This window comes from Labeo rohita, chromosome 19, assembly GCF_022985175.1.
Source record: "Labeo rohita strain BAU-BD-2019 chromosome 19, IGBB_LRoh.1.0, whole genome shotgun sequence".
NCBI classification, from domain to species: domain Eukaryota; kingdom Metazoa; phylum Chordata; class Actinopteri; order Cypriniformes; family Cyprinidae; genus Labeo; species Labeo rohita.
The window spans coordinates 13,302,704-13,322,761 of record NC_066887.1 but is presented as its reverse complement, the minus strand read 5'-3'; the positions used below and the strand labels follow the sequence as shown (position 1 = coordinate 13,322,761).

Genomic DNA, 20,058 nt, shown 5'->3' with positions numbered 1-20,058 from the left:
CATGTCATGTGTGTGTATTTCTAGGTACCCATCATTACAGCGCCTGTCCAAAGCCTTTCCCTGTATTTTTGTCTTGGGGATCAGCAATGACAGCGCTGGTTTATGGGTGTCAGGAACCTTGGCTGTTGCCATGGCAATGCCACACTGCAATACTGTGTGTGCAGGCAGACTGTGCTTGCTGCAGCATCGACACGAGAACAGGAGCGAGAACGGTGAATGTTGCAGGAGAAACCTGCTGAATGCTAATCAGCCCCTCCACAGTTTGTCCTTCATCAGACCAGAGGAACACTCAGGATCTACATTATACTTGCACGCTCAATCTCTATATATTACTGCATATTTAATGTGATAAGATCCTTCAGAAATTATTCATTATTATCAATGACAAAAACAGCTGTGCTGCTTAATTTTTCAAAATTATTTGATGAATAGGAAGTTTAAAAGAAGAGCATTTATTTGAAACAGAAATATATTTTTTAAAATGATACCTGGCTGTTCACATAAATAGTTTTGAGAAATATGGTGTGAGAAATCTTTTAAAAGTTCAAATATTACATGCAGTCTTTTAAATAATATGAGGTCCTAGAAACTATAAAATTATACATGAATTAGAAAAAAGTTGTTTAAAATAGTTCTGGAAGAATAAAGCATTCACACTGCAGGGCACTGCTATACCTGTACATGTCAACCACCCTTATACACTTAAATAAAGAACAGGTATAAAACTTTAAAAGTCATCTGCATGTTCTTTTTTGTCATAATGGCAGTGCTCTATGCAACGTTTTTTTTACTTTCTACAAATGTGTCCAAAGATTGAGTTCTTAATCTGGATCAGAGGAAGCTGAAATGGAGCCTGCTTTCAGCAGAGCTGTTTGTGAATCTCTAAACACAGAAGTTTTCCGCTCACATCAATGCTGTCTGCTGCGCTCAGATCTGTTTACGTTCTTCTGTTTCAAGTTCCTGACAGATTGTCCACTGTAATTGTCTCCAGCCTCATAGACATTACTTAATTTTAAATAAACACATACTTAGTGTCCTACAGCAGTGAACAATGGTTTATTCCAGAGCCAAAAGTTATGCAGCAATTCTTCAAAATCACATTAGCTTTAAAGTTGCGTTGACAATGACAGATTTAGCTGTTAACGGGTCGCCAAACTGCTATACTGCTGGTTTACTAACGGTTGTGCCTACTCAACAATATCAGGCCACAAATCATTTGAGATTCACTGTCCCCAACAGTAACTGCTAAATACTAGCTAAATTTTATAAAAAATAATGATTTTTAAACTCTTCATTGCCAAAAATTGCTATCCCCCATGAATGCCAATTAAATGGCTTGCTTTAAAGCCCAAATACATGATCAAATGCAACCATTCTCAACCAACTGACTTCTGAGAAATGCTTATGGCCTGAAGTAAACTACATATACAGTAGAGAACTGAGAAGAGGAGGAAGAAGAAGCTCGTCTAAACACCCCAGAGTGATGGGAAAGTTAATGGGCCCTTTCCTAGCACCAATCAATCTGCGCTAATCTCCCTGCCAAGAGTTCTCCAGAGAGTCAGCGGCCATGATTCCATCGGTGTGACGGCAAAGTCCACTCAGCCACATCGCCTGTTAGTCGCCAGACCTTTTACTCTCTAACACACTAAGTACAGGGATCATACACTTCAAGAATAGGCTGATAGATGAAACGAAAAGTTAAATGTCATAGAAAACATGACTTTAAAGGAACAGTTCACCCAAAAATAACAAATGTCACCATTTAGTCACCCTCATGTCATTTTAAACCTATAATACTTTGAAACCTGACTGTTAACAAATGCTTAGTAGATCCAAAAAAATTAGAAAAGCATCATAAAATGAATAATTATGAATCAAGTAGTTTAATCCAGGTCTTGTGAAGAGATATGATCACTTTATACTGTATGATGATTTAATTTAGGCTTTTATTCACATCTTAACGCACATGCATAGAATGCATCACATATGATAAACAGAGGAGTGTATGCGCCACACACTAAAACAAACCTTGTTGTCTCATAAATGACGGAAAATTCTGTCAATGGCAAGGAAGCACTGTCTCATAAATTACGGAAAATTTAATCAATTGTGGTGAAGCGTTCTCATATAAATGATGGAAAATTATGTCAATGGCTTGCAAGTGTCTCATAAATTATGTAAAATTTTGTAAATGGCAACGAAGAGTTTTCATATAAACAACAGAAAATTCCGTCAATGGCTTGGAAGAGTTGTCTCATAAATGATGGAAAATTCCTCCAATGGTTCGGAAGCAATGTCTCATAAATGACGAAAAATTCCATCAATTGTGGGAAAGAGTTGTCTCATAAATTATGTAAAATTATGTCAATTGTCTGGATGCGCTGTCTCATAAATTACTGAAAATTGTCAATGGCAGGGAAGCATTGTCTCATATATGATGGAAAATTCCATCAATGGTGGAAAATCGATATCTCATAAATGACGGAAAATTCCGTCAAGGGCGGAGTAGGGATGTCTCATAAATGACAGAAAATTCTGTCAATGGCGGGGAAGCGATGTCTCATAAATGACAGAAATTTCCATCAAGGGCGGGGAAGCGATGTCTCATAGATGACGAAAAATTCCGTCGATGGCGGGGAAGCATTGTCTCATAAATTACTCAAAATTCTGTCAATGGTCTGGAAGTGCTGTCTTGAAAATGACGGAAAAATCCATCAAATGACATAAAATTCTGGAAAATTATGTCACTGGATTTCTCAAAATGACAATGAAAATTCTGTCAATGATGGAAAATTCCATCAATGGTGGAAAATCGATATCTCATTGTTTCACAAATGACTGAAAATTCCAATGGCGGGGAGTGTCTCATAAATGACAGAAATTTCCATCAAGGGCGGGGAAGCTGTCTCATAGAAATGACGGGGAAAATTTACCGTCAATGGTCTGGAAGTGCTGTCTTGAAAATGAAGGGAAGCGTTTTCCTGCCTGTCAATAGCAGGAAAGAGTTGTTCCATAAATTACGGATAATTACGTCAATGGTGGGAAGCGTTGTCTCATAAATGACGGACAATTCTGTCAGTGGCGGGAAAGAGTTAACAGCAAATTTTCATTCTTGGGTGAACTATCATTTTATTTATTTTTTTCAAACATTAACCAAAATTACATGTGTTTCAACATGACGGTGAGTAAATGATGACAGAATTCTAATTTTTGGGTGAACTATCCCTTGACGTTAATAAACACAAATAAAGGTAACTTTAAGAACCATTCACTACACAATCAGGTGTGACATCATCCATTTTACCTTTGCTTCCAGATAAACACGTCCAATCATTTGCAACAGCGTCTGACTAAAGTCTATGAAAGCACATGACTAAATGCACATGACTAAAGCTAGCAGACGGTCAAAATGTCCAGCCTATTTTGAAGCCCTGCTCAATCACACATTTCCCCCTCTGAGTATCAGCATGGGACGGCCTCGTCCAAGTGTCTTTTTTTCCAAGCAATTGTGCCAATGTCCCACATTCCAGCTGGCCTGCGTCCCCAACCGCCATGGATGTGGGGGCGGGGCAGGACGTCTCACTTCCTGAACCAAAAATAACGCAGATGGTAATAAAACCTTGGCCGCTACGTACTCCCCAACGATCCCAGCTCCCTGTGACTATGATTTAGTTGGGATTGATTAACCATTACGACCCGGTCGAGGGATTCTGCTGAATCGTTACATACAACATTAATAATAAGCAATCAGACTCGCCTCCAAGCTGTACTCTTCCACAGTTCTCTTCAGGGGATCCACGATCTGCCAGCATATGAGGATGCACAAATCAATCAGCAACATCCCACCCACGATGATAAAGAGCTTCTGGTCCTTGATAATCTGGAAGAGAGAGAAAAAAAAGAAAAGCAATGGATGAGGTGATTAAGGGATGAGAAAGAGGCCGAGATGGGCAGGAACCATCAATGGACCGTTCGCTCAATTCAAACGCGTGATCTTCTCTCGCATTCTGAACCTTTGTGGATGAAAGCCCTGCTCCTGTCTGATCTTTTTCTCTTTTCTTCTATTTAACAGTGGTTGACCTGAACAGAACCCAAATCAAAGGAAAGGTCACCGCGAGGAGGCCTGCGTGTATTCTAGAGGAATCAGACGGACGAATTCTTCCGTGATTCAGAATAGAAACGCTAACTTGTTTTGATCTGATGTCTTTTGATGGCTTACCAATAGCCAAAACCTTGCGCCATGGGAAACAAGGAGGTGGTGAGTTACTGTGATCATTGAGCATCATGCTGAATTCTATCATAATGGATGCTATTTATCTTCAATCAAACAGAGGTTGATGGTTTCATCAAATGGCCAGACATTTGAAATAACACAGGATCATGATACTTCAGAACGCATTAGCACAATCACTAAAAAGCAATACTTGTCCATATGACCGTTGAACTTCACTTTATTGCACAAAATCTCCTTTCATCTCGGCAAACGGAAGGCGATGATGGATCAAAAAACAAATAGCGGTCCTAAAATCCCCCTCTACACTTTACAGCTACAAATAGTCCCTGAACTTAAAAAAGTGAAAAAAATAGCAGCATTTTCTTTGCACAAATGCTATTTGTGCAAATAGTGACAGACACACTTTGCACCTCAGCATACTGGGACCTTACTGAATTTGGGTTGTTCATGCTAAATAAAATTTTCTTACGCTTCAAACTTTACCGGTAGATGGAGTGTTTTTTTTTTGTCAGCCTGTCTGGCCCAACCAGGCAATGGTGGGCGGAGTTCTTGTAAATAGCCTGTGCCAACAAGATTTGTGCCAACTATTTGAAGAGTTCAGATGCAAAACCAGCTAAATCCATCTGACGTCTTTCTTTACAAAATGCATTTTTATCAGGCTCAGATGTATAGGTTTCTATGTAAGTACTGGTACTTCTGATTGGGCTGAGGCTGGTATTTTAGCGAGTTTGAAGAAAAAGTATTTGATGGACGTATAATATGTGTCAAGAGCATTCACTCAGTACCATTATCTTATTTTTGACCGAGATGGCTTTTAGCTGGTTCTGCATCTAAACTCTTCATTTGTACTTACAATTGGCAATACAGTTTTATGCGAAAGTTTGGTAACCCCTTGAAAAATCTGTGAAAATGTGATTGTTTAACAAAATAAGAGAGATCATACAAAATGCATGTTATTTTTTATTTAGTACTGTCCTGAGTAAGATATTTTAGATAAAAGATGTTTCCATATAGTCCACAAGACCAAACATTTGCTAAAATTGTTAAAATTACCCCCTTCAAAAGTTTGGGAATCCTTGGTTCTTAATACTGTGTGTGTTTACACAGCTATTAAAAAAAGTTCAAACATTCACTGATGCTCCACAAGGAAACACGATGCATTAAGACCCGGGGGTGAAAACTTTTTGAATTCGAAGATGAAGGTAAATTGTACTTAATTTGTCTTCTGGGAAACATGCAAGTACCTTATGTTGCTTCCGCAGGGCAGTACTTAATGGGAAAAAAAGATATTTCAACAAAATAAGATATATCTGGACATCTTCATCCTGTTCAAAACTGGAAAATCAGCAGGACCTGGAGGATTTTTCTGACGAACAGTGCTCAGTTTAACTGTTCAGAACAAACAAGGGACTCATGAACAACCAACCAGTCATAGATCATCCAGGTAACCACACACAGTATTAAAACTTTTAAAGGGGGTTAATTTAATAATTTAAGCTATTTTTTGGCCTTGTGGTCTATATGTAAACATTTTATGTAAAATATCTTATTCTGGACAGTACTAAATAAAAAATAACATCCATTTTGTATGATCTCTCTTATTTTGTTAAAATTATTCACATTTCCACAGATTCTGCAAGGGGTTCCAAAACTTTCACATAGTTAACAGACCAAAGGGATGGATCAACTAAAAATGTAAATTCAGTCATCATTTTCTCATCCTCCTCATGTGGTTCTAAACCTGAATGACGTAATTTGTATTGCAAACACAAAAGAAGACACGTTCAAAAATATCTGTGTTTTTTCAATGAAAGTCAATGGGGTCCAATGTTGTTTTTTGTCCCTCATATTTTTTGTGTTTTTCAGAATAAATCACACAGGTTCGGAACGACAAGAGGTTAAGTAAACAATGACAGAATTTTCATTTTTGGCTGAACTATTCCTTTAAACAAACACACAAATGGCTTAATTATAGACGTCTGTGCACATTAAACTGGGAGGTAGTGCTTTAACATAAAAAGAATGACACACTTCGCCCTTTAACGTCACTAATGAGTTTGTAAACCACTAACATTTAGTTTGAAGACCCAATAGCTCTGTTTAAGCTTTTGTATTCACAGTTCAAATTGCTCACCATTTGTACAAGATCATTGCTGCAGGTCTACAAGAGCATGTGGTGCATTAGTGTCAGATTGTGTTTGTGCTCAGTGTAAGTTATGCAGGCCATCATGTGCTTGTGTCTGATTGAATTTACAGATGCACACATCTCTGATGCCATCTATTTGTGACACAGTGTGTTCCATAATGCAGTCCGAGTCTCTGAATGATGCATGATGCAGTATGCGGATGCATGTGCAGGTTTAACAATAATTTGCCACCAAAAAAAGACATATGTACTAAAAAAAGAAGAAATCTGCTAGACCAAAAAAATTAAAGGCTTAAAGGGATAGTTCACCCAAAAATGAGGCTTTTAAGCATCAAAACATTTTAGTTTTTCACTGAACTCTCCGTTTAACACTAATAATCTGCAAAAAACATCTGAACAAGAACTGAACTAAACAAGAAACAAGCATTTGTGCATTTGAGTGTGTATCTGCTCAATCTCCCTTTGTTCCTGTCTCAGATTTAAATCTAGCAGAGGCAGATCTGCTAGATTTAGATCCGCGGAGGTGATTGACATAGCCCTCGCTGCTCCCCGAGGCAGGGAGAGACTGTAACGGACCCCTCGGACCGTCGGACCGGCATCGAACGGCAGCTGATTTGCGACGGGCTGTCCATGGAGTCACATACTGTGAGACTGCTTCTCAGCTTGATAAAGAGATGGCACACCCACATGCACACTCACAAAACACAGTCCTGACAGCAGCCATCGCTTTAGAGTGCCAAAGCCCTGCAGTCCATCACTGCGTGGAGCAGGAGTCAGCTCACTGCCAGCTTCCTGCACACTGAAGTGCCGGAGGGAATTAAAGCCCTGAGCCTGGGCATTACCTGTCTCTGAATTTATTTATATGTAGTGGGTCCAGTTAAGAACTGCTAATTGAGTGTGAAAGTGCAACTGAAGAGAAGACACTAGGGAAAAAAACTGACACTCAATGTATCAAGCTGGAATTGCATCACATAAACCTTTGTTTGGAACTCCATTATCAGGGAAAAGATGTTGTTTTGTTGCTCCTTAACTCTAAAACAAATAGAAATACAAGATTTTGACATATTCTGTATAGAACTCAATGCACTCAAGTTGACTGCGCATTTCCAGAGTCATACTGAACAATATTAGTAATTCTTAACTTTATTCCTTATTTACTTACCATTTGAGAGTGTCAAATGTTAACACATTTGCACGGAATTAGATTAAAGATGCAAAATATAAATTTTTAAGATGATAACTGGACAGCACTCTATTTAGAAGCTTGGTTCTCCATTTTAAAACTTCAAAAAGAAGGGTAAAAACTGCACTACTATATATTAACTAAATTAAAAACTAAATTATGATGAAACATTATCCGTGGACTTCCAAGGGGAAAAATGCTGAAAGTGCAGAATATGGACACTTAAAAATAATCTTCTGGGTTCAATGAATCTGATATCATCTGGGAAATTAATTTGGCTACTATTAAACTTACAATGGAAGCACAGTAAACATTAAAATTTACTGTACACAGTCTTAAAATTAAAGTCTTAAGAGATGAATGTGTGATGGAAACGCTTAATGACCATTTGGAAAGTTTAGTTACCTCAAAACTTTTATACTTAATAAGACTGGCAACTAAATGATAAAAAAAAGCTAAAATTAAATATTTTAAAAATAAATAAAATAAAAACTACTAAAAATGACCATAACAAAAAAACACTAAAATCTAGCAAAAATTAAAATAAAAAAATGTAAATATAAAATAATATTAAATTAAAATATAAAATAAAAGCTCATTAAATATAAAATAAAAGCTCAGTAAAAAAGCTTAAAAGAAATATAAAATAAAATAAATGAAAAGTACTTAAAATGATCATAACCAAATTACTAAAATCTAACAAAAAATTAAATATACAAATTAAAATGTAAAATGATTTTACAATAAAATATAAAATAAAATCTATTTAAATATAAAAACACAAGCTAAGCTAAAAAAAGCTAAAAAGAAATATTTAATATTATATTTTATATTATAATATTATATATTTAATATTAAATATTTAAAATTACTAAAATATAACAAAAATTAAAATTGAAAAATAAAATATAAAATAATACTACATTAAAATATAAAAAACTAATTAAATATAAAAATAAAAGCTAATAAAAACAAAACTGCTTAAAAGAAATATTAAAAAAAAAAATAAATAAAAAATACTACAAATGACCATAACAAAACTACTAAAATCTAACAAAAATAAAAATAACAAAATAAAATATATTATAATATTAGATTAAAATATAAAATAAAAGCTAAGTAAATATAAAGGCTAAGCAAAAAACAGCTAAAAAATATTTAACAAGTAAATAAAAATAAAAACTACCACAACAAAATTACAAAAATCTAACAAAAATTTAGATAAAAAATGTAAATATAAAATAATATTACATTAAAATATAAAAATAGTAATTAAATATAAAATAAAAGCTAAAGAAATATTTAAAAAATAAAATAAAAACTACTAAAAATTACCATAACAAAAATACTAAAATATAACAAAAATAAACTATATTATTAGACTAAAACATAAAATAAAAGCTAAGTACATATAAAAGCAACAAAGTAACAAAACAGCTAAAAAAAAATATTTAACAAATAAATTAAACTAAAAACTACCTAAAAATGCAAAATTACTAAAATCTAACAAAAATGAAAATAAAAAATGTAAATATAAAATAAGATTACATTAAAATATTAAAAGCTAATTAAATAGAAAATAAAAACTAATAAAAAAACACAGCTAAAAAATATTTAAAAAATATAAAACTACTAAAGATGACCATAACAAACATATATAAAATAAAAACAAATTAAATTCTATAATACAGCAACACTTTACAATTAGGTTCATTAGTTAATATTAGTTACCTACATTAGTTAACATTAACTAAGAATGAACAATACTTCTACAGCGTTTATTGGTCTTAGTTAATGTTAAATTCAGCATTTAATAATGTATTATTAAACTGTGAACTAACATGACCAACAAAAGAATGACTGTGGATTAATAAACAGTGTAATAAATGTACTGTATTGTTCATTGTTCATTCATGCTAGTAATACATTAACTAATGTTAACAAATGACACCTTACTGCAAAGTGTTACCAGTAATACTATGATAACACTGTACTGAACCTGAAATATTACTTTGAAGTTATGGCTAGTTCTCTGCAGCAATGTTTACCACCCTCTGTCTTACTTTCTCTTTCTGTGGATGTTTCTCTTGATCTCATCCCACTGATTCTGACTGCAGCAGTGGAAGTAGGCTGCAAACTCTATAAATAAAGATGGCCAGCAGGGTGCTGGAGCTGTGGCTAGCCATCCTTTACAGCACTGTCATACAGTATCAGCTGCTTCGCTCGCCACATTCTTACACTGCATTGAAAAACAAGAGCAGCGAGAGAAAGAGCGTATGAAAGGAGGTCAGCGTGCGTGCACGAATCTGTTGTGTTAAAGAGCCGCGTGGACGCACGTGTGCGTAGCTTCGGTTCAAAAGAAACCGACTGTACTATTCCCCACAGCAGTGCGATGCTTTTCTTGTGGAGGAAATTCACACATAGACTTGTGAAGATCGTGTCTAGCAGAGCAGGAAGACACTGTTCTTTAGAAGAGATCAGAGATTCTTTGGTTAGCACTGGCAGTGCTGGCTGATTCGGGTTGTGTGAGGAAACGGTGCATGGAGACAGCAAACTGACCTTCAGTGGAGACAGCATTTCTATATTTTAGCTTTTTGGCAGGCGAAAAATGACACAGCTGACAGCCCAGTGGCAAAGCTGCTTTTCCATGATGTTTTAAGCATGGAACTTGTCTCTCTTTCTTTAATTATCCCTCTCTTTCATTCCAGCATCCATGTATAAACTGCAATATTGTTCTGTTTTTGGTATTGTAATTCTTCTATATAATGACCACCATTAAAATGCACTGATGTGTGACCATTATGTGTCAGATGACAAATTATTCCAGTTCCTGTGTGTTCTGCCTCACTGGAACCCAGTCAGTTATGCCATATGACTAGATATACACTGCTGTTCAAAAGTTTGGGGTCGAAAAGACTTTTAATTAATTAAGAAAATTAATACTTTTATTCAACAAGGATGCATTGAAATGGACCAAAAGAGACAGTAAAAGTATTTACAATGCTACTTACTATTCAAAAAAACATTGATATTAATAATAGATGCTTCTTGAGCACCACATCAACACATTATAATGATTTCTGAAGGACCGTGTGACACCGAAGACTAGTGGTGTAAGAAAATATCGATACACGTGTGTCTCGCGATATTTTGTTTGCCGTTACTGTATCGATTCTCAAAAACGGAAATATCGAAATTTAAAAAAAAAATGATACAAGATTCATGACAGTTGATTCGTTGAGCTTATATCACACTTTACCCTAACCGTAACCAGTGAAATTGACTGCACAGTGGGACTGGCGCTGAATAACGTGGCAGATAAACAGTTAATAACAGTTAATAACAGTTGAATGTGATATGAGATCGTCGGGCCGTTCTGTAACTCCCCAACCTGACCTCACTGGAAAATTTGGACCTTTTTAGTTACATCCAGCGTCACTATCCCATCCTACCCTATGAATTTCAAGCCCCGTTGCTTAAAACAAAGCAATAGAGTATATTAATATATAAATTAAAATATAAAATAAAAGCTAATTAAATATAAAATAAAAGGTAGGTTAAAACAGCTAAAAATATTCAAAAAATAAACTAAAAACTGCTAAAAATAACCATAAAAACCACTAAAATCTAACAAAAATTAAAATGTTTTATTTAAATATAAAATAAAATATAAGTTTTACAAAAACAGCTAAAAAGAAATACGTAAAATTTAAATAAAATGAAAACTACCGAAAATAAGCATAACAGAATGACTAAAATCTAAAAACATAAAATAATTTTTTTAATATAAAATAATATTGAATTAAAATATAAAATAAAAGCTAATTAAACATTAAATAAAAGCTAAGTAAAAAAAAAACAGCTAAAAAGTATTAAAAAATAAAATAAAATAAAAACTACTAAAAATAACTATAAAATTACTAAAATTAAACAAAAATTCAAACATAAAATAGTAAATTAAAATATAAAATAAAAGCGAAGTACAAAAAAAACAGGTAAAAGAAATATTTAAAAATTTAAATAAAATAAAAACTATTGAAAATGACCATAAAAAATGACTAAAATCTAAAAACATAAAATTAAAAAAATAAAAATATAAAATAAAAGCTAAGTAAAAAACAGCTAAAAAGAAATATTTGAAAAATAAAACAAAATAAAAACTACTAAAAATAACCATAAAAGTACTAACACAAATTAAAATATAATATGTATATAAAATTAAATTAAAATATAAAATAAAAGCTAAGTAAAAAGAAATATTTAAAATTCAAATAAAATTAAAACTAATGAAAATGACCATAACAAAATTACTAAAATCTAAAAACATAAAATAAAAAACTAAAATATAAAAATATTAAATATAAAAATAAATATTTAAATATTTACTAAAAAAACTACTAAAAATGACCATAAAAAATTACTAAAATCTAACAAAAAAATTAAATTAAGAAAATAATAATAAAAATATAATATAATAACATAAAATAATATAATAATATAATATATATTTAGAGCTTTCGAACTCAGCCAGTGTTTTTAACCAAGTCAGCTATGCATGCAGTGTCACTCCATGTGGTTTACTTCAAGATGTAGATGGTGTGCAATGTTGTATCTGATATGCTTTGAAAACCCATTTCTCACCTTCTTCTTCATCTTTACATTCTTGAAGATAGCATGCACTCTCCAGGTCTTTGCAAACATGGCGCCAAACGCTGTTGTGTAACCCACAATGAGAATCCATGTACGGACCTAAAAACATTAAATGTGAAAATAAATCAAGGTTGCTACAAACCAAAAGTTCTTATAATTTAGGCACTGAAATGCTAAGACTGGACTCTAAGGCCAGTCTATAGAATACAAAGCAGCAGAGACCACAAAACCATAAAATCTAATGATTCCACATCCACTATCGGAAAGCAAATTGGGTGCCAGGGTGTGAAGTGAATTCTGTGGAAGTTCCCGAGGCATAATTTTTTCTCTTTGTCCTCCCTTCATCTTCTGTCTCTTTCGCTCTCTCCCACAGATCTAGTATTCTTTATTCTGAGCTCCTCTGGGAAATAAAATCTCGGCATGTAAAAGGCAGGAGTCAACGATAAGGAGATAAGTGTTGGAAAGTTTGGGGCCAGTTTTTGGAACTGCAGTGCTGTCACTAGATCTTGCTTGACGATCATGTAGATTTTAGGTTTTGATGTGGTTTTATGTGTGATGTAGTTGTGAATTCTTTGAAGTAAATTAAGTCATCAAATACATGTTAAAACTCTCACTAAAATTTGATTAAGTCGGACACATAAAAGGGTTGAAAATCATAATTAAATCATCATATGTGAGTATTTCCACCAAATGTGTTTATGAATTCATAGTTGTTATAGAGTTACAGCTGTAAAATTGCCACATATTGTTTAAAAATCTGAATTAAATTGGTGCTATTTGTTTTCATTTATTTGCTAGAATAACAATATACAGCTGTCAAAAGTTTACATACACCTTGCAAAATCTGCAGAATGTTAATTATTTTACCAAGATATGAGGGATCATACAAACTGCATATTTTTTAATTTAGTACTGACCTGAATAAGATATTTCACATAAAAGACGCTTACATATAGTCCACAAGAGAAAGTAATAGTTGAATTTATAAAAATGACCCTGTTCAAAAGTTTACACACACTTGATTCTTAATATTGTGTTCTTATCTGTGTTTTTTTTTGTTTAGTGCTAGTTGTTCATGAGTCCTGTGGTGGGAGGAGCAAAACGGCAGACACAGCGGGCGTGACGTCGGGCCTCAGAGAGGCTTTTATTAAACATAAAATAACCAAAAGTATCCAAAAAGGGGTAAATAAAAGTGTCAAAATAAACAGGGGATCTGGTGTCCTCGTCGTGCTGGGGGTTCCGTGAAGGAGGGGCAGTGTTCAAGAAGGAAGGGTCCAGGTAAGGGGTGAAGTCTGGCGGCCGCACGCGCTCCCCTCTGAGGTCCACGGCGCGAGGGGCGGCGGCTTCGTCTAGCGCTTTTGCACCACAGCACTTCTGGAGATTAAACGGAACAGCATCCTGGCCCGCAGCCGTCTCGGCAGCGCTCGATCCCTCGACGCGCCCTTCCTGGACCCACAAGGACACCAGCGTGCATGCATGGGGAAGAGACCGGTCTCCCGAGGAGAGGCGCGCTCGGCATTTCAACAGTGGCAGTGATGAGGCTTCATTCACGTCAGGTATGCCTCATCACACGCTGCCAGACCTGGCTGTTTCGGCGCCCCTCCTCTCTCGCACACCCACTCCTGTCGGGACCTGGTGAAGGGCAGCGATTACCGGACGGGATGATGATGATAATTAAGGGGGAGGCAGCTGACTCGTCACAGTCCCTTGTTTGTCCTGAACAGTTAAACTGCTTCTTCAGAAAAATCTTTCAGGTCCCACAAATTCTTTGGTTTATCAGCATTTTTGTGTTTTTGTACCCTTTCCAACGACTGTATGGTTTTGAGATCCATCTTTTCACATTGTGGACAACTGAGGGACTCATATGCAACTATTACAGAAGGTTCAAACACTCACTGATAGGAAAAACAATGCATTAAGAGCCCAGGGGTGAAAACTTTTGAACTATTTTAAATCATACAGTCATTGTTGGAAAGGGTTCAAATATGCAAAAATGCTGAAAATCAAAGAATTTGTGGGAAATTAAGGATTTTTATAAAGAACAGCAGGCAGTTTAACTGTTCAGGACAAACAAGGGACTCATGAACAACTATCGCTAAAAAAAAAAAAAGCTGCGGATCATTCAGGTAACAACACAGTATTAAGAATCAAGTGTATGTAAACTTTTGAACTTAAGGTTTTGAGTCAAATGTCAAATGTCCAGTAAAAGTTTGTTTTCTCCAGTACTGGTTTTGCATGTTTAAAACATCAATTAGTACTGTACTATAATTTTAAAATAATTGTGAATAAGTAATTTCTTTCCTTTAACATTTATTTTTAGCATTTTTGCTTTTTATTAGCATAGGACAGTACATAGACAGCAAACAAAGTGGGAGAGAGAAAGGGGACAGGATTGGTAAAGGACTGCAAGCCGGGACTCAAACTCAGGTCGCCACAACTGCAACAGCGCTATATGTCAGCACACTGCTCGTGAGGCTATCGGCGCAGACTTCTTTTCTAAAAACAGGTTGCTAATGTTGAAAAAATGTTAGCAGAAACAGTCTTTATTGTTGAGCCCTGAAAAGGTCAACCCATTTTGTCTAGGGTAAAGCAAGCAAGCAAACAAAATAAAATAATTTATTTTATTTAATAAAAAAGCATGAATATTATTTGCCCCGTTTCACCCTATCCTGAATATTGCAATGCAAGCCTTCATCTTCTCAGGCTGGAAAGATGGACCCATTTCAGGCAGGTAGCATGTGTCCCGCTCAACACATTTGTGAGCTATTTCCCCTGAGTCTCAAGCTACTGCAGTAGCCAAAGCCTCGTAATTAAAAGGTGGATTATGGTCACATGCAAACAGGCAGTGGAAGCGTGACGAGACACATCCAATCATGCTTACTCAGTTTGGTGACACAGTCTGAGTATCAGAGGTGAAAAGTGTTCAGATTCAAATACAGAGCAGACCAGGACTGGTTGTCTCAGGGGAAGTTGTCTCAATCTTTTAAAAGGTTTTAAGTCAAATGTCCAGTCGCTCAAATGTTTGTTTTCTCCAGCACTGGTTTTGCATGTTTAAAACATCAATTAGTCCTACAGTATATTATAATAATTATCAACGTCCTGCACGCTAAAGTCATTACATGCTTCCTTATTATTGTGACTATTTATGACACTGAGCACACTGAGAATGTTGATGGGACTGAAAAGTATGACAACATGGTCTGCCCATGTTCACTTTTTGATTCACAGAAATCAGTTATTACTTACAGTACAGAGGGTCTCAAATTCCTTGTCTGACACAAAGGACCCGTCCAGACCGAAGAGGAAAATGGAGGCGTATGACAGCATGCCCCCCAGAATGATCAGGTTGTTCATATAGGGACTCGACATTTTGATCAGCCTGCAGATGGAGGGAAGCACACATCTGATACATTAAATATTCACATTTCATTCATTATTAACTACTGCAATTAAATGTGCATCTACACCTATGTCATATATAGCAGGTTATAAAAGTCTGAAACCACTACTAAAAGTGCCTTTATTTTGCACTATTTATACACATTTCTCCCATTGTAAGTAATATTATCAGAATAGGTTTGAAATCAAAGAAGTCTTCAGGGAATGAAGAATGTTTAAAAAATAAATAAATAAATTGGGCTCAGGTGCAGGACAACAGAACAGTAATAAAAAAAGAAAGAATAAAAATAGAAGATAGATACACAGATAGATGTAAATCCAAAAATACAGTAACAACATCAAAATGGGAAATATTATTACAATTTAAAATATATTTTTCTATTTAAAAATATATTAAAACATAATTTATTCTTGTGATGGTAAAGCTGAATTTTCAGCATCATAACTTTAGTCTTCACTGTCACACGATCCTTTAAAAATCATTCTAATGTCCTCATTTGCTGCTTGAGAAACATTTCAAACGTACTTTCTTTCAGGATTCTTTGATGAATAGAGTTTAAATGAACACATTTATTTGAAACTAAATTGTGACATTATAAATGTATTTGCTGCCACTGCTGATTAATTTCATGCATCCTTGATGAATAAAATTATTAATTTCTTTAAAAAAACCTCAAATCTTCATGCCCCTAAACTTGTGAACCGTATTGTTATCAATAGGGAACTAAAATGAATGCAGAATCTTAAATATTAACTTTTTCAGTCCCGCTTTATATTAGGTGGCCTTAACTACTATGTACTTTCATCAGTCAATAAGTACAATGTACTTATTGTTTTCACATTGTATTGCAAAACACTTTAGCTGCTATTGAGGTGGGATACGGTTAGGTGGTATGGGTAGGTTTAAGGGTGAGTTAAGGTGTAAGGGATGGGTCAACAGTGTACCTATACATTTTAATTACAGAAATTAATTACAGATGTAATTACATGTAGGTATTTTTTAAAATATACACTACCAGTCAAAAGTTTTTGAACAGTAAGATTTTTAATGTTTTTTTTAAGAAGTCTCTTCTCCTCACCAAATCTGCATTTATTTGATCCAAAGTAGAGCAAAAACATATTTTTGTAATATTTTTGCTATTAGAAATGCTTTTTCTATTTGAATATATTTTAAAATGTAATTTATTCCTTTGTGTAATTTTAAAAATATAATTTTCAGCATCATTACTCCAGTCTTCAGTGTCACATGATCCTTCAGCAATCATTCTAATATGCTGATTTGCTGTATTATTATTTTTTATCAATTTTTAAAATAGTTGAGTACATTTTTTCAGGATTCTGTGATGAACAGAAGGATCCAAAGATCAGCATTTATCTGAAATAAAAAGCCTTTGTAACATTATACACCATTCAAAACCTTGGAGTCAGTAAATTTTTTGGGGCAAATAAATAATATAAATTATTACTTTTATTTAGCAAGGAAACTTTAAATTGATCAAAAGTGATGATAAAGACATTTATAATCTACAAAAGATTTCTATTTCAGACAAATGCTGTTCTTCAACTTTCTATTCATCAAAAAAAAAAAAAAAAAAAAAAAAAACCCTGAACAAAATTCCACTCAGCTGTTTTCAACATAAAAATGATAACAATGTTTTTTGAGCAGCAAATCAGAACATTAGAATGATTTCGAAAGGATCATGTGACTGGAGTAATGATGCTAAAAATTCAGCTTTGAAATCACAGGAATAAATTACATTATAAAATATTTTCAAATAGGAAACAGTTATTTTAAATTGTAAAAATATTTCAAAATTGTACTGTTTTTGCTGTACTTTGAATCAAATAAATGCAGGCTTGGTGGGCAGAAGAGACTTCTTTAAAAACATTACAAATCTGGTGGCGATGGAAGTAGATAGTAGTTAAGGCCACCTAAAATAAAATGAGACCACTGTTTCTATCATAACTTTTCTTTTACATTTTTTCAAAATCCTAAAACTGATTTCCATATGAAACAAATGATTCCAGATTTTCAACTACTTCCTTTCACATTCTTGCTCAGCACTGACCTGTGGTTGCGGTTTTTGATGTTAAAGAAGAGGAAGGCTCCTGCCATGAGCATGCCCAGAACAGTGATGGTAGACAGGATGCTGTAGAGGGGGACATTTATTTGCCGGCGCTGCAAACGCACAAACGTCCGATCCTTCGGCGGTTCAACACCTACAAGAGTCATGATGGTTCACAGTCAGTTCGCCTCAGAGTCACCTCCATGAACGTCACCTCTGAGAAAGCTTTCAACATCTAGGAAGACGCTCCTGTGTAATTTAAATGACTCAGGTTTTAAAATGCCAACTAGAAAGAGAATTGATGGGGTTATCTAGTCACTAATGTGACATATTAGCTCTATTTCTGCACAAGGTTATGTAATAATGTTTGTGGACGGGTTTAAAAACGGTGGCGGTGATCGTGATGTAAGATGCGATTAGATCTTACATCAGAATGAGAAGTTGGAAGGCAGTCAAGCACTTAAACCAAATGAGTCACCAAAATGAGTCAAGAGTTGTTTGCGTGAAGAAACTTGATGTCTTGACAACCTGGGTGTTTTCATATACTGTACAACTGTGAGGGCTTCATTCACTGTGAGGCAAATGGTTTAGACTCTTTTTCAGTCGAATTTAGAAAACAAGCTCAGTTGTGGTCAGTCTTTGAACTTTTTTTTCCACTATTATTTCATATGTCAAGGCTTTACAGGGTAAGTATGCCAAATGATTCCCTCAGATCCTCTTAACAAGTTCCATTAAAGACAATAAAGTGTTTTACTTCCTGTCCACCACTGTTTTCCACAGAGGCAGTTGGAAAAGAAAATAAATATCCAGGGACTATACGAAAACGAATGTCAATGTGGGCAAACAGGAAAATAACTCTTGAATTATTCAGATGACCACACATGGAACAGCGAGTACACAACACTGGCAGGCGTGTGAACTTTCTGTCTCTCTCTCTCTTTCACTCAGTCAAACGCTGACCTGCAAACACACAAAATCGGGGCTTTTCCTACCTTGGAACCTGATGGTGTTGTTGATAAGGTCTAGTACATCTGCAATGGCGTTGTACTCGCCAACCTTCACCTCTTGACCCTCTGTAAAAGACAGCAAGAACAAGAGGACAGCGGCGATAAGAGCAGTGTGTTCAAAGCCGACGGCCCCCAGAGAGAAACAAGACAATACACAGTAAATTTAGTTTCTGTGCACTCCACTGCAGAACTAGTCCAACATATTGTCCTAAAATGCTCAGGGTGATGCTGACCTGAAAAACAATGGAAATTGCAACCTTACAAATTTGCACATCAATTAAAAGGCACCTGATTAGCGAATCTGCACAAACAATTACTTGAAACAAACACTGTCTCAAAAACAGCTTCACTGACAAGGACACAGCCAGTGAATTTTTGCACACTTTGTTTTTGACAAAAATGTCCTTTAAAATGAAGTCAAAATTTTGTCTTTTTATACACTATACAAGTCAAAAGATTTTTGATTTGCATTTATTTGATCCAAAATACAGCTAAAACAGTAGATTTTTAAAACACTTTATTACTATTTAAAATGCCTGTTTTCTATTTGAATATATTTTAAAATGTACTTTATTTCTGTGATTTCAAAGCTGAACTTTTAACATCATTACTCCAGTCACATGATCTTTCAGAAATCAGTCTAATATTCTGATTTGCTGCTCAAAAACATTTGTTATTATTATTATTATTATTATTATTATTATTATTATGTCGAAAACACCTGAGTAGAATTTTTGCAGGTTTCTTGCATGAATACAAGGTTCAGAAGAATAATATGTATGTGAAATAGAAATCATTTGTAACATTATAAATGTCTTTATCATCATTTTTGATCAATTTAAAGCATCCTTGCTAAATATAAGTATTAAGTTATATCATCCCAACCACCAAAAAAATAAATAAAATTAAAAATTATACTAACTCCAAGCTTTTGAATGGTATAATGTACAATGTTACAAAGGCTTATTATTTCAGAAAAATGCGCATCTTTGGATCTTTCTACTCCTCAAAGAATCCACAAAACATGTACTCAACTGTTTAAACCTTAATAATAATAATAATAATAAAAGTTTCTTGAACGCCAAATCATTAAAATGATTTCTGAAGGATCATGCAACACTGAAAACTGGAGTAACAATGCTGAAAATTTCTCTTTGATCACAGAAATCAATTACATTTGAAAATATATTAAAAAAGAAAGCAGTTATTTTAAACAGTAAATATATTTCAGGTTTTGCTGTATTTTGGAGCAGAGGAGAGCAGCTTGGTGAGCAGAGGAGAATTATTTAAACAACATTAAAAATCTTAAATCTGTTCAAAAACCTTTGACTGGTAGTGTATTTTTCAATTTTAGCTCATTTTACTACAAACGA

The 20,058-nt window shown here is 34.5% G+C and overlaps 1 protein-coding gene across 1 annotated transcript in view; it reads right to left on the bottom strand.

Moving 5' to 3' along the window:
* gabbr2 (gamma-aminobutyric acid (GABA) B receptor, 2) overlaps positions 1-20,058 on the bottom strand; it is a 242,494-nt gene that overhangs the window by 49,524 nt on the left and 172,912 nt on the right. Inside the window, exons 9-13 of the mRNA XM_051136519.1 lie at positions 18,671-18,751; positions 17,682-17,832; positions 15,460-15,592; positions 12,205-12,312; positions 3,758-3,880 (exon numbers count right to left, since the gene is read on the bottom strand). Coding sequence (XP_050992476.1) covers positions 3,758-3,880; positions 12,205-12,312; positions 15,460-15,592; positions 17,682-17,832; positions 18,671-18,751 — 596 coding nt within the window. The remainder of the gene's footprint in view (positions 1-3,757; positions 3,881-12,204; positions 12,313-15,459; positions 15,593-17,681; positions 17,833-18,670; positions 18,752-20,058) is intronic.